Here is a 15109-nt window from a genome sequence, read left to right as displayed (position 1 = left end):
GCCTAGCATTGGTGCAAGAAATGTGCACTTAAGTTTGTTTGTTCCAATTGCATGCTTTGTTCATTTATTTTCTGATTGTAAACAATTGAGAAAAACTAGAACAACTTTTGTGTGCAAAGATGTAGATGAAGTCTGGCTTGATCATTTGTTTGACAAAGGTTGGAGAGTGAAATCATCAAAGGGAGATGATTTGATCGAATGTTGATTGAACACCTCCGACATTGCATTTCGGTGAGTGTTAAAACATTAAAATGTATTTTTGTGAAACAGTTACAACGCTTATTTGATTATTCTCGGAAAATTATCCTAATGATATTTTGGAATCAGATACTATATTGCCAGGCAACATCTGTGCATGTCATTTACTTATAGAAGGTGGCGATGGATCAACAACAACTGGGAAAGCATGGACCAAGATACAAGAGATGGCAGCCACTCTTGCTTGATAGATATAGTTATGATTCGACAGGGTCACCCATCTTTGACATTGGAAGTGGAAGAGAATTGGACTCTCGAATATGTTAGGAAGGAATTAGAAGTAGCTATTCAGAATCCTCCAGATCAATTTTGCTTCAAGCTCGATGGTCGGAAGCTAAGTAAAAGAAGAGAGCATCAGATCATTTGTAAAGATGTTGCAGCCCCACATGAATTGGAGGCACTAGAAGATATATGATGTGACCATGTATACGGTGATAATGTATTTTCCATATGCAATAAACTTATCTATTCAGAACATTGCTTTTGTAATGCTTTATTGTTTAAAACAATGTAATGAAGGCAAGAATTCCCCAATTGAATTTTTATGTACACAAAAAAAGGCTTAAAGTAAGAAAGCAAGCAGTGAAGGAACACAGTAGCAAATTTGATCCTCTGATTTTCAAATGATAAGTGTATTTACATTTGATGTTCTCCCTCCAATACATGTATAGCTGCATATTTACGAACGTACATTTGTTGGAAGAAGGAAAAAACTATTTATGGCTGGAACCCATAGGTATCGGCTTCAGGATGGAGCCAGGGCTCTTCTCCTAAGTATGGAGCCCATGAAAGAGGCTCAGACGGGCCTATCCCCCCTCGTGGATTGGGCGGGATGAAGTCCACTGGCCCGTCTGGAGGCATAACTTCAGCGACCTCGATCAATTTCGCAATCGTTTCCTCCCTAAACGTTTGGACGTCTAGGTCCACGTAGCGAGACATTGATGGAAACTGCCATCACAATTCATCAAGGCATAAATAAGATCAACATGACAATATATAAGAAGATAAACAAGCGCACAAATGCGTATGGGAGCTGAAAATGCTTACATCCTCTGAAGGGAGCTGAAAAATGCTTCGTAGCAGCAACATTGCATTAAGTGCAACCCTCCACCCACAGCTGTAGCCATCTTCTTGTTTGGGGACACTAACCCTACGGATGGTCGATCGATCCAGGGTGTCGATGTCCATGCTGAGGCTCTCGTAAGCTGCCATTAGTTTCCTGACTCCACTGTAAACAGAGACCAATCATTATCCTGATCAATCCGGACTTCTAACTCAAACAATAATATGTATCTTAATGATTTTTACTTACAGCAAAACATTTCCATGGACACCAGATGTCGAATTTGCAAGGTAAATGACATTTTCTTGCACGTCGACTAGTAGAAGACTCCAATGGGAACTGCACAATAGAATTCTATTAGTTTCAATCCAAAGGAAGCACTACATAACTCGTGTACGGTGATTCCTATAAACATCATGCGAGAGAGAGAGAGAGAGAGAGAGAGAGAGAGAGAGAGAGAGAGAGAGAGAGAGAGAGAGAGAGAGAGAGACAAACTCACTTTTCATGATATGCCAAAAAAAATACTCGGGCATCGTCCAGCTGGACCTCCCGAAACCAGTTCAGCACATCGAGGTACGGAACTGCCTCTACTACCAACAGTGTTGAGACCAGTGAATCAATCTGGAACACTCGTTGCTGTACATCCTCGGGCAATAGCGAAATAACAAAACTTCACAAGGAAACATATCAAGAGTGAGGCATCAACTTTAAGAGCCAAGAATGAAAAATTGTGGGAGGACAGAGAAAAGCGTATACCTTAAAATACATCTGAGCACTTTGTCGTTGACTTCAGTTTTGGGATCAAACAAAATGTTGATTTCTTCAGCATGAATCGGGAAATAACATCTATGCCCTCTAATATTAAAGGGTACATAGAACTCCGGCAACAAAAATTGCAGCGCCTCCCGATTCATGGCGTGGAGTGCTCGAACATTTTCCCTTTTTGCTTGCAATGCAAGCATTGCAGCTTGATGTTCCCTTTGAGCGCTTGTCATTAAATTTGCCCGAGTCTGATGCTCATGATCTGGACCTCCCTCGGTCACCTCTTCAATTCTCACTTTTTGTACAGGCCGGACATCCAAAATTTGTAACATTCGTTCATCAGTAAACGTAACTGGTCTAAGTGACTTATCGTATCTGAAACGAAGGGCTATAAGGCTGAAAAAATCTTTGTCCATTACTGTCACCCTGTGTGCGTGGGCAGCAAGAACGTAACTATCCAAAAAAAATTCGATCATCCAATCTTCTGTGGCCTCTTGCAAGCAAAACAAGGCCGATGCCTTCCACCTAAACAAAATTCCATTCTGCTCACAAATTCTCCTGGCAAGCCTCTGGAAAGGCAATCTGGGAATAGCAGCTGTCGGGTGCTTCATAAACTTTTTGATTTCTCGCAGGGCTGCCGAATGCTCTGCGAAACGCCTGAGTCTAGGCTGCGTTTTGGACAATCGGGAAGGACTGCTTGATTTTCTTGATCTTGAGGCTTTCAGAACGCCCATCTTCTTCCCAGTAGATGAGGGAGCTGCATTATCAATGGGTCTAGCTGTATGCCTTACACGAGCCATCTGAAAACGCAAGAAAAAGCAGAAAACTTTGCTATTCAGTAGTACACGATTAACAATTCACCATAAAGCGAGAGAGGGGGGCCAAGAAAGCAATATGCACTTTCTCGCGTTATGCTGAATCCATTCACCATAACGAGAGATGAAGGTCCACAGAAACACAATAATTTTTCTCGCATTATGGCGAATTCATTGACAACAATAAGAGGCGGATTATCGTGCATTCTTTGAGCTTCGATCTTGCCATAAAGTGATTTGATTCACTATAACGCGAGACTAAGAGCCAGACAAATCAAAACAATCCTCCTCGCGTTATAGTGAATCGATCTACTACAACGGGAGGAGGGTTCTCCCGAATCTCTTACCTTTCCGTCTAGCAGTTTGGTGAGTCGATTCACCATAACACATAGAATAGTATTGAGATTCTAATGACTCGTCGTCTGCTTTACGCTGAATCGAATCACCATGACGGAGGGCAAACAGTCGAAGAGAAAACAACGGCAGGGGCAAACAGTCGAAGGAAAAACGAAACAATCAAGTATTATACAAGAAACACAAAACAATCAAGTAATACACTTTCATCACATTCTATGAGTGGGAATGGATGGAGACTGTCGTGTAGGAGGTGATTTAATTGACACCAATAAGAGGTGGATTATCGTGAATCCTTTGCCCTTTGGTCATGCGTTATGGTGAATTCACCATAACGCGAGTCTAAGGGCCAGTCAAAGCAAAACAATCCTCCTCGCGTTATAGTGAATCGATTTTCGCGAATCTCTTACATTTGCCTTCTCCCTTGGTGATTCGATCCACCATAAGACATGGAGCTTATTGAGATTCTAATGGCCCGTCGTGTGCTTTAAGGTGAATCGAGTCACCACGGCAGAAGGCAAACAGTCGAAGAATAAACAATGGCACAGGGCAAACAGTCGAAGAAAAAACAAAACAAACAAGCAATATACAAGAAACTTACAAAACAATCAAGTATTATACAAAAACTTACATTTCTTGCTTGTGAATGGATGGAGACTGTCGTGCAGGTGTTGGAAAGTCGGCTCAGTACTGTGGCGGTAGTCGGAAGTCAGCTGGAGGCAAGCAGGAGGACGGACAAGGCAAAATCGATAAGAGGACGAAAAGGTGGCGTGATTAACGGCTTTGATTAGTCTTTAGAGCGAACACACGTGCTGGCGGGCTGCCAGGGCGACTAGGCGGCGCTAACGTGTCGTATAGCATTAAAAAGGGCTTTGATTAAACTTTATACCTTGTACACGTGCTAGGTACACGGCGGGATGCCACGTGGCATTCATGGAATGGCGGGTGAAAACGCGGCGCTGACGTGTCGCGTAGCATTAAAAGCGGATTTTGTAGGATACTCATCTCATTTATTGCCTCTTTTGCTAGGTACACGGCGGGATGCCACGTGGCAGTCATGGAATGGCGGTTGAAAACGTGGCGCTGACGTGTTGCGTAGCATTAAAGACGGATTTTCTAGGATACTCATCTCATTTATTGCCTTTCATTTATCCCACCAACGGCCTTCATCTCCATCAACGACTGACTATCTCCTCCAACCCTCCTTCATCAATCATCCTCCTGTATCCAACGTCAAAGACAAACCTCCAACCTCCTTCATCTCCATCTCCTGCGACGATTGTGTACAATTCGTTTTCCTGGTATTTTTATCTCCTTTGTGCTTTTTTCTTCTTTTGTTATTTCGTTGTTTTGGTTTCAGTCGTGGAGAACTTCTTGCTTTGTCTTTTCATCGCGTTAAGGTGAATTGAAAACCTATGACTCCTCGCGTTATGGTGAATTGACTGCGAAGTAGAGTATTTTAATTCGTTCGACACCTCCTCTCTCAGTATGGGTACTGGAGAACTATCTTTATTTTTAATTCAACATAACGTTAGAGGCGTTGCCAAAGGATGATAAAGTCGTCATATTGCGGTGAATCAATTCACCACAAAGCGAGCGAAGGTCCCATAGGAAGCACAATACTCCTCCTCGCATTATGGTGAATCGATTCACCATAACGCGAGAAGAGGTCCTTGACTTAGCTGCAATTTTATTTGCGTTAGGGAAAATAGATTCACTACAACGCGAGGAGGAATACCTGGATTCCTCTGGCATCTCCTCTCGCGTTATGTTGAATCCATTTACATTTTCTTCTTTTGTTATTTCGTTGTTTTGGTTTCAGTCGAGGAGAACTACTTGCTTTGTCTTTTCATCGCGTTAAGGTAAATTGAAAACCTATGACTCCTCGCCTTATGGTGAATTGACTGCGAAGAAGAGTATTTTAATTCGTTTGACACCTCCTCTCTCAGTATGGGTACTGGAGAACTATCTTTATTTTTAATTCACCATAACGTTAGAGGCGTTTCCAAAGGATGATAAAGTCGTCATATTGCGGTGAATCAATTCACCACAACGCGAGCGAAGGTCCCATAGGAAGCACAATACTCCTCCTCGCATTATGGTGAATCGATTCACCATAATGCGAGAAGAGGTCCTTGACTTAGCTGTGATTTTATTTGCGTTAGGGAAAATAGATTCACTACAATGCGAGGAGGAATACCTGCATTCCTCTGGCATCTCCTCTCGCGTTATGTTGAATCCATTTACACCACAGAGATTTGTTGTTTAAGATCGACTGTCTCTTGATTCATTGCCTGCACTAATATTTTCCATGTCTTTTCTACAGACTTGAATTCAGCCATGTCGCAAGTTCAAGTCGAATTTGATGTGGACGAAGAGATCAAAGAAACTCCTGCAACTCTATTATATGACTTCCTGTACAAATGTCGACATCATGATTTGCACCCTGCAATTTCGTTGATGTTCAATAGCGATTTTTCTCTGGAGGAAACATTGTCTAGCCATCATGGATACTTCGAAGAGGCAAAGCAAGAGTTTGACGAGCTCACAAATGAAGAACCAATGATGATTGATGGGAAAAGTCACATTCATTTTAATCTCAAGGTTTCGCCGGATAAGAAGCAGAGGTTAAACAGGGATTGGCACAAGGTGCCATGTGACAAGAAGAGAGCCTTGCTTTGCCCTTTTCACAAAAGAAAGTGCCGCTTGATGGAATACTCCTACGCCTTCTTATGCTTCTTGCACATGAACGTGCAATTAACAGATGAAGAAGGTACAGAGCCGCTTGCAAAAATTGAAAGTGAAGACACGATTTCTCGTCAGGCAAGTCCCACCGCTGAGGATGCTGCTGAAGAGGAGGACACTCCTCATGTCATTGAGGAGTTCAATGTTGAAGAAGAGAGGAAGCTTAGTTCGGTGGTTGATATTGAGGCAGTTAGAGAACAAAACAGTGATGTAGGTCAGCTTGTGATTGAATCAGATGACTCCTCCCCCATTCCAACGCCATTACTCCCCTCCTACCAAGTAGGAGATTCAGAGTATATATTGCTGACAGACATACAACGTGTATTTAACTTAAGGGAAGATCAGTGCATAGCTTTCATAGCCCAGAATCTGGAGGTCGATGACAATTTTGTAGATGATGATGGTATAGACAAGTACCTACTAGTGGATAGCCATATAAAAGACACTGAGTTCCTTTCTGCTGCAGCAACACTAAATATGATCTATGCTGATGCCCTTAGATATGAAGGAAAAGATGCCACAGAGGAAGAGCTACAAGAAGCAAGGGACAGATTGAATATCACCAACATGGGAGGGTGTAGGGATGTGCCAAACAAGTCAGCGGAAAACGTTCCTAGTTCGAGCACTAATTTATGGCAAGACGCCTTGCTTGAAGCAGATGAGAACCAAGAGGTTAGTTTTTTTTTGTTCTGGATTTGGCTTTATCAACTTTGTCCTGAAATGTTTGGTGATGTTGTTTCTGGCTAATGCTCCTTTATTTTTTCAGTTGGAAATATATGAAGACACATTCCTCAAACGTGCTTCAGGCAAGCGTATGGCGGGATTGGGCCACGATTCGACACTAGGAACATATATACACCGCCTAAAATTCCCTCAAATTGTGATATTCCACGCTAGCTACTCGAAGGACAACGCCAGTTTTCCTCTGATGGCGATAAAGACTTTATCCAGGTATTTAGGTGGCTACCACGTAAGGCTGAATGCAAACAAGGCAATACTTCTGGAGCGGCAAGCAGCTGTTCGAATTTTTGGAGAGGGACCTGGAGTATATTCGTTAAGATGTAAATATTATTTAACATATGCTGCTTACGGGTTGGCATGTGGAATCACAGATCCCAATCTGTTGAGTGATTGCGGGAAGAAGCATCTTCTTAGAACAGCAAGACCAATGGTCCCTCTTGTGCCATTAATAGAGGATGAAGAAGATGATGCAGAAACGTCAACAAAAAAGGCTCGGCTGGGGGAAGTCTCTGATCAAGATTAACAAATTTAGATTGTTCCAGTTTCTCAGAAGTTTCGTCATATTTCTCAATACTCTTCTTGTTTACCATTGCAAACTATGAAATGTATATATATTGGAAACATTTATATGGGACATAGATGAAAGCTCTTGTTCTTTTAAAATCTTTCTCAGTTACATCACTGTTTTACAATATATATTTCAATGATCAATTTTCTTCCACACTCTGCCCTGTCTTTGTCGTTGTCTTAGCCATTCAGCATGATTCTGCTTTCCCTGTGAGGAGACATATATTGAACGTCTCCGTTCAGCCTGAACCTTTCTTATTGCACATGACACAGCTGATTCAGCATGTTTGATCTTCACACGAGCCCTCACTTGAATCCGCCTATACCACCACTGACATAGTTGCTTCATGGGATTACTTTTCTTTATTCCTCCTCCATGTTGAGTGGCCCTTTGATAGGCACAACGTGCTTGCCAATGAGATCTTTCCATGCCTTGGGTAGACCAAATCCCAAGGCTTCCAAACTCTTCCGCAAAGAAGGTTCCATGTGCATGCAAAATGTGCTACAAATGCTCAACAACAACAAGACATTTAGTATCGTACAATATTTTTTGAACAACAAAAAATACTCAAAGCTGTAGGTTTTCAAGTAATAACCATGTATTGTGTCAAGTTTGTCGCACCCCATGCCTTTTCATAGCTAGTGTAGAACTCTGTCACAACTGCCTCAAATTTCTCAACATCCCCATCTTCAAACCTTGCTTTTTGCAACAAAGGTGCTAGGCGATCAAGCGCCAACCACGCTTTGGCCTTTGCCACCCTTGCTTGTCCTGAAGAGCCTCGGTCAGGTACAGCTGCATGAAGCTTCCTCCACACCTCAAAATCTGTACCCAGATGACCTCTCTGGGTATGATTAGATAAGAACTTTCTGGCTTTTGCACCTCCAAAACATGGTTTGCTAGGAACATTTCCGGTCTTCCCTGATCTTCTCAAGTCCTTCTCAATCTTCACTTGACCACAATGTAAACCTGCATCTGAAAGCACTTGCTCTATTTTTTTAATAGTTCTTTCACTCTCTACTGCTGGTTTCATATTCCATGAAAATTCGATGTACATGTAGACTAGTTTCTCAATTATTCTAACCAGCGCATGCAAAACACAAATATGAACTCTGATCAAAGGGATAGGAAGAATTGGATCCCAAGTAGGATCCACTCCTGGAGCATCACGATTTGGGGGTTCACGCCTATTACTGATTGCATTTGGGCATTTCCATTCTCTCTCTTTTCCTCCTTTGGAGACACCTCGTTCGGTCATACAATACAGGCAAGGATACTTGGCCATTGCTCCTTGGGAAATACCAAACATGCATTTCAAGGTTTTAAGATCTGCAGCCAGGTGCCATTCAACCTCATATTCACCATATCCTTCTACATAAAGCTTTTCGCCATTCGACTGCTGCTGGATAGTGGAAGGAAGCTCAGTCTGGTTGAAGTACCACTTCAGAATTTCATGGGTCTCTGTTGGAACCTGTTAACAACAACTATTAGATTGTCTACAACATCATAACAAGAGGATAGCAACATAATATTCTTTATTTAAAAATGGATAGCACGTCACCTCAAATGCAGCCAGCCACCAAATCTCATTTTCGGATTGTACACTAAAGTGCTTCTCATCAGCATTACTGATACTTGCATCCAAAGCTCTATTCATTAAAGTAATGCTAACCCTTTCCAGCTTCTGTCCTTTGATCACCTCACTCTCATCAAGTTTCAAAACAAATTTCAGCCTTCCATTGCACTCATGTACACTGATGTCATAAAATTTCACCATAGCCATTTGTAATTTACGAACATCCATGATGAAATTGTTGAACTCTGTAAGCTCTATAATTTTCTGTTCCCCGCTCTTTTTAGTCACTGTCAATGTGCTAGACACGTGACAAGGCTCTCCAACAAGTTCGACCATTCCCAAGTTGAGAATATTTCGAGCTTTGTTTACGTGAAATGGTTTTGGAATGGGAATTACTGTCTTTTTTCCAAGCTTGCAATTGAAACCCTCTTTTACTTTATTAAACAACATCCTGTAAGACTTTGTGCTTATACCAGCCATGTCACATATACCTTGTGCATCTGCAGGCGTGAATGCTTCACTCACCTCTTGCAAGGATTGCTTTGCTATGTCTGATCGAAGTCTTGCAAACTTAGGATGCTGTATTGCTGACTCCATGATGTCTCTTGTCAGAACTTTGCCAAATATATCAGAACCTTGCTCTTTTGGACCCACAACATCTGTTACCATCCTGAAGCAACAACGATAGCTATTTCAGTCCACCATTCATCTAACTATACCACCCCCACACCCAATCCCTCATCTCCAAGAAAGGAACTAAAGATGAAAATGAAAGTGAGTGCTCAAAGAAATTTAAGCTCAAAGAAATTATAGATCCCAATACCTGCAAGCTTTTACACGACGCTTCCATTGGCCACCTCCAACATTGAGTTCTTCCAATGGTTTGATCTTTCTCTTGCGTAATCGAGCACCTAATGGCGTGTCTTTCAAATATTGCAATTTTCTGTTGAACTTTTCAAGTTGTTTTCGAAGGTGTGCATTCTCACTCTCCAATGTGAAATTGTTGATTTCTCGAACTGCCAAAATTTCATTCTTCTCCTTTATAGTGTCCTGCATCTTACAAATAGTCTGCTGCAAATGATCAAACTCTTTTTGTAACCCAGCACAAACTTTTGCCTTGTCCTCGTTTGAAGCTTGCAAAGCTGTTGTGATCGATGCCAAGTAAAAATTCGCACCTTCAAGCATTTTTATCCTGGCATCTCTATCACTCAAATGTCTTTCAAAGATACTTTGACATTGGCCAAACAGTCTTTTGCAATACCCAAGCAATCCATTTTCACCCTCACACACAAACTTGAAGAAACTTGTCAACCCAAAGAATGATGGAGATTGAGAGGAGGTTGGATCTGGTGGGTAAATACTACCATCCAACCAAAGGTCCATGTTTTTCTTTCCTTCATTTCGAAGCTCAGTAATGCGGGCTTCGCATGCTGGCCTAGACCAATTTCTTTTACAGCAGGGAGCATAATCGGGTTCTACTTGGAAGTGGATGTCCACCTTTTTCCTCTTTTGCTGCACAGGTTCCATTGCATTGTTCTGTGCTTTAACAACACCAAAAAGCATAATGAACTCACACTTTAACCAAAAAAAACCTTAGATATTACACTTATCTCCCGTGAAGAAGATTGCTTCATTAAAACCAAAAGACAATATCACTAAATAATACCTCCTTGTCCATCAAACAAACTTGTTGGTATCCTGGATGAACCCAAATGTACAGAGTACTTGTAAGCACAACCCTCACTTGAAAAAGGTAAGAAATGGAATTGTTATTCATGCACATGCAGGTATGGCGCATGAAAAACAAATACTTTTCCATCCTTTTTCAAAACTTGCCGCCTTGAGAAGAAGAGAAAATCAAAAACCTCCCGCTCAAAAAAACTCGGATTTGGAGTGGTAGTGGTTGTGCAATCGGGAAGACAATGAGGGAGACAATGCAAGATGATGGGTTGCAGGGACTAAGTTCGGTTAGCAGAGTTGGCTTCGTTACATTCAAAAGTGTAATGAAGAAAGAGAGTGGTGTCTTTTTTCAATAAAATAAGGCACCATAGTGGGAATAAAAAACTATACTCAAGATGCATTGTTTTGAATTAAAAAACACCCTACATGTCAGTTAATGGAATAAAGAACTCAAAAACGACGCACGTGCCCTCCAATATTATATGTGGATTTATTGGCTTGCTTTGTCCACATCACCATCCCAAGGGATCTCTTACAAGGCCCCTTTTTGAGTCCAAATTTTTCCTAATGGGAACACAAGCAAGATATATCATTGTCGCAACAGATTACGTTTCTAAATGGACTGAAGCAAGAGCTTCAAGGAAGGCAGATGCATGTGTAGCTTCCAAATTTCTTTATGTGAAGATCATAACATAATTTGGATTCCCTTTTGAGATAGTGAGTGATCAAGGGAGTTATTTTATCAACGATTTAATTAAACATCTCTCTAGCACTCTCATGATCTCACAACCCAAGTCAATGGCCTATTACCCACATAGGCCAATGGTCAAGAAGAGAGCACAAACAAGGTCTTAATATCTATACTTAGTAAGGTAGTACAAGCTCAAGGCAATGCGCTTGGATCTTAAACTCACACCACCTTTATGGGCCTATCACACTGCACACAAGGTTGTGATTGGGTGAACACTCTTTAAGATGGTTTATAGACTTGAGGCAATGATGCCTTGGGAGGTCATGGTACCTAGCTTAAGAGTGGCTATAATTGCAAGATATATCATTGTCACAACAGATTACGTTACTAAATGGACTGAAGCAAGAGCTTCAAGGAAGGCAGATGCATGTGTAACTTCCAAATTTCTTTATGTGAAGATCATAACATAATTTGGATTCCCTTTTGAGATAGTGAGTGATCAAGGGAGTCATTTTATCAACGATTTAATTAAACATCTCTCTAGCACTCTCATGATCTCACAACCCAAGTCAATGGCCAAGACTCTTCAATGATTTTGCACTCTTTCTCAAAGGTTGTGATGAGTGCCAACGCTGTGCCAAACTGCAAAGGAAGTACACGATGCCCTTGCATCATGTTTGAGTAGGCCAACCTTTTGAAATATGGGGTCTAGATTATGTTGGACCAATTAGTCCTACTGCATGAAGAACGCAAGCAAGATATATCATTGTCGCAAAAGATTATGTTACTAAATGGACTGAAGCAAGAGCTTCAAGGAAGGCAGATGCATGTGCAGCTTCCAAATTTCTTTATGTGAAGATCATAACATAATTTGGAAAATACTCCAATCGCGGTATTGGTGGCCAACACTCTTCAAGGATTCTGCACTCTTTGTCAAAGGTTGTGATGAGTGCCAATGTTGTGCAAACTACAAAGGAAGTACATGATGCCCTTGGATCATGTTCGAGTAGGCCAACCTTTTGAAGTATGGGGTCTAGATTATGTTGGACCAATTAGTCCTACTGCATGAGGAACAGAAGCAAGATATATCATTGTTCGCAATAGATTACGTTACTAAATGGACTGAAGCAAGAGCTTCAAGGAAGGCAGATGCATGTGCAGCTTCCAAATTTCTTTATGTGAAGATCATAACATAATTTGGATTCCCTTTTGAGATAGTGAGTGATCAAGGGAGTCATTTTATCAACGATTTAATTAAACATCTCTCTAGCACTCTCATGATCTCACAACCCAAGTCAATGGCCTATTACCCACACAGGCCAATGGTAAAGAAGAGAGCACAAACAAGGTCTTAATATCTATACTTAGTAAGGTAGTACAAGCTCAAGGCAATGGGCTCGGATCTTAAACTCACACCACCTTTATGGGCCTATCACACTGCACATAAGGTTGTGATTGGGTGAACACTCTTTAAGATGGTTTATAGACTTGAGGTAGTGATGCCTTGGGTGTTCATGGTACCTAGCTTAAGAGTGGCTATAATTGCAAGATATATCATTGTCGCAACAGATTACGTTACTAAATGGACTGAAGTAAGAGCTTCAAGGAAGGCAGATGCATGTGCAGCTTCCAAATTTCTTTATGTGAAGATCATAACATAATTTGGATTCCCTTTTGAGATAGTGAGTGATCAAGGCAGTCATTTTATCAATGATTTAATTAAACATCTCTCTAGCACTCTCATGATCTCACAACCCAAGTCAATGGCTAACACTCTTCAAGGATTCTGCACTCTTTGTCAAAGGTTGTGATGAGTGCCAACACTGTGCCAAACTGCAAAGGAAGTACACGATGCCCTTGCATCATGTTCGAGTAGGCCAACCTTTGAAATATGGGGTCTAGATTATGTTGGACCAATTAGTCCTACTGCATGAGGAACACAAGCAAGATATATCATTGTGGCAACAGATTACGTTACTAAATAGACTGAAGCAAGAGCTTCAAGGAAGGCAGATGCATGTGCAGCTTCCAAATTTCTTTATGTGAAGATCATAACATAATTTGGATTCCCTTTTGAGATAGTGAGTGATCAAGGGAGTCATTTTATCAACGATTTAATTAAAAATCTCTCTAGCACTCTCATGATCTCACAACCCAAATCAATGGCCTATTACCCACATAGGCCAATGGTCAAGAAGAGAGCACAAATAAGGTCTTAATATCTATACTTAGTAAGGTAGTACAAGCTCAAGGCAATGGGCTCGGATCTTAAACTCACACCACCTTTATGGGCCTATCACACTACACACAAGGTTGTGATTGGGTGAACACTCTTTAAGATGGTTTATAGACTTGAGGCAGTGATGCCTTGGGAGTTCATGGTACCTTGCTTAAGAGTGGCTGTAATTGCAAATCTTGGGGGGGTAATGAGTTATCTAAATATTTATTCACTTTGGAACTACTTAAGGAGGAGAGACAACTATCACTAAAAACTATGCTAGTTGAGAAAAACAAAAGGAAAAAGTGGTTAATGACATACATGTTAAAGATAAGGAACTTTCCGTTGGAGAAACAAAAGATCACATTACACCTCTCAAAATGTAAGTTGAATTACCTTACCCTTATGGTAAAGTGCTCTGAATTGTATTGCTTGATATAGAAGCAAGTCACAATTTACTCTCTTTTAATGTATGGAACCAATTGGGAAAGCCTCAATTGGTAACCTCTCCTTTGAGAGTAAAAGGCATCAATAAAAAGATTACCAAAGTGCTAGGCATTATAAAAACTATCATCTATGGTACAAACACTCTGGGTGAGAAATGTTTTGGTCATTTCTGTTGGAACAATGAAGGAACAAGTCATTCTTGGCTGAGCATGGATGAAAGTTTCCCAATGCACTATAGACTAGGCCATAGGGAGTGTCTCCACTAACTTTATACCCTTACACTACATACACATTGCAACTATGTGTTACAACACTTAGCACTATAATTCCATGAGTATTAAGCCTCAACACTAGCTCAACCCAAGACAACGTCCTCCATACCAACCTCAATGTCATTACTACCAACTAGGTCTTCAGCTTCCAACTCTGCATCCACATTTGTCTCGAACAGGGACCAATGCCCAACAAGGATTACATTTGATTTTTGTTAGTGGGGACACTAAGCTATGTTAATAATGGGAGAGAAGAGAGAGAAGGATCCGAAGGTACGTAGACTTAATCATCAAAATGAGATGGTGATTCTCAGACATGATGCCTAGAGAATACATTGGCCAAGGTGATGGGCTTCTTCATAGTGAATACGTCGACCAAGGTGATGTTGTGTTTGTGTTAAATGAGAGTCAAAGGAGGTTGCGTGCATTGAATCTCTTTGGAGTACTACAATAGAATGAGGGTTTAGTAGCAAAAATAGCATCGCTTTTATAACTAGAAGGGTGCGGAGATGTCGGGCCCATATCACTGCTAAACACGCAACTACGGGTTCACTGCTCAGCAGCAAAACTAGCAACGCTTTTTCGCTGCTCAACAACAATATTTCACTGCTAAGCAGTGAAATAACACTGCTAGTTTCGTTGCTCAGCAACGAACGTATTGCAGAATATAAAAAAGTTGGGGCAGACTGGGGAGTCTGCATAGAACTCCCTAGTCAACAGAACTTCCTAGTCTGCACAAAACTCCCTAATCTGTCTCCCAGCTCTTTATTTTCTAATGTAGACACAGTAAAACTAACATAACTTCACATCATCATTAACAAGTGTAATGTAAAACTTACAAATACCAAAAACAAAAGACATTTGCAAACCATGGTTTTAGGAATGTCAAAATTCAATTACAATACTTAGTGGATTACATAAG

General features: G+C 41.0%; 1 protein-coding gene across 1 annotated transcript; it reads right to left on the bottom strand.

Annotated features, from left to right (window-relative positions):
• Positions 1 to 879: 879 nt before the first annotated feature.
• Positions 880 to 2089, bottom strand: LOC147625337 (uncharacterized). The gene is made up of 5 exons (XM_086817966.1): positions 2078 to 2089; positions 1821 to 1966; positions 1571 to 1660; positions 1306 to 1486; positions 880 to 1206 (listed from the first exon to the last, which is right to left on the bottom strand). Exons 1-5 carry the CDS (start codon positions 2087 to 2089, stop codon positions 976 to 978), a joined length of 660 nt encoding a protein of 219 aa, XP_086674092.1. The 3' UTR covers positions 880 to 975.
• Positions 2090 to 15109: the final 13020 nt, after the last annotated feature.

The sequence above is a fragment of the Cibotium barometz genome, chromosome 24 (assembly GCF_041138505.1).
Source record: "Cibotium barometz isolate CiBa-2024 chromosome 24, ASM4113850v1, whole genome shotgun sequence".
Classification (NCBI taxonomy): Eukaryota; Viridiplantae; Streptophyta; class Polypodiopsida; order Cyatheales; family Cibotiaceae; genus Cibotium; species Cibotium barometz.
The sequence above is the reverse complement of the archived record's forward strand: the minus strand, read 5'-3'. Positions and strand labels throughout refer to the sequence as shown.

Coding starts and splice junctions, on each gene's coding strand:
- LOC147625337 (XM_086817966.1), bottom strand. Junction 1,487..1,570: donor GTCCATGGAAATGTTTTGCT/GTAAGTAAAAAT, acceptor CTCTGTTTACAG/TGGAGTCAGGAAACTAATGG. Junction 1,207..1,305: donor TTCAGCTCCCTTCAGAGGAT/GTAAGCATTTTC, acceptor TTGTGATGGCAG/TTTCCATCAATGTCTCGCTA.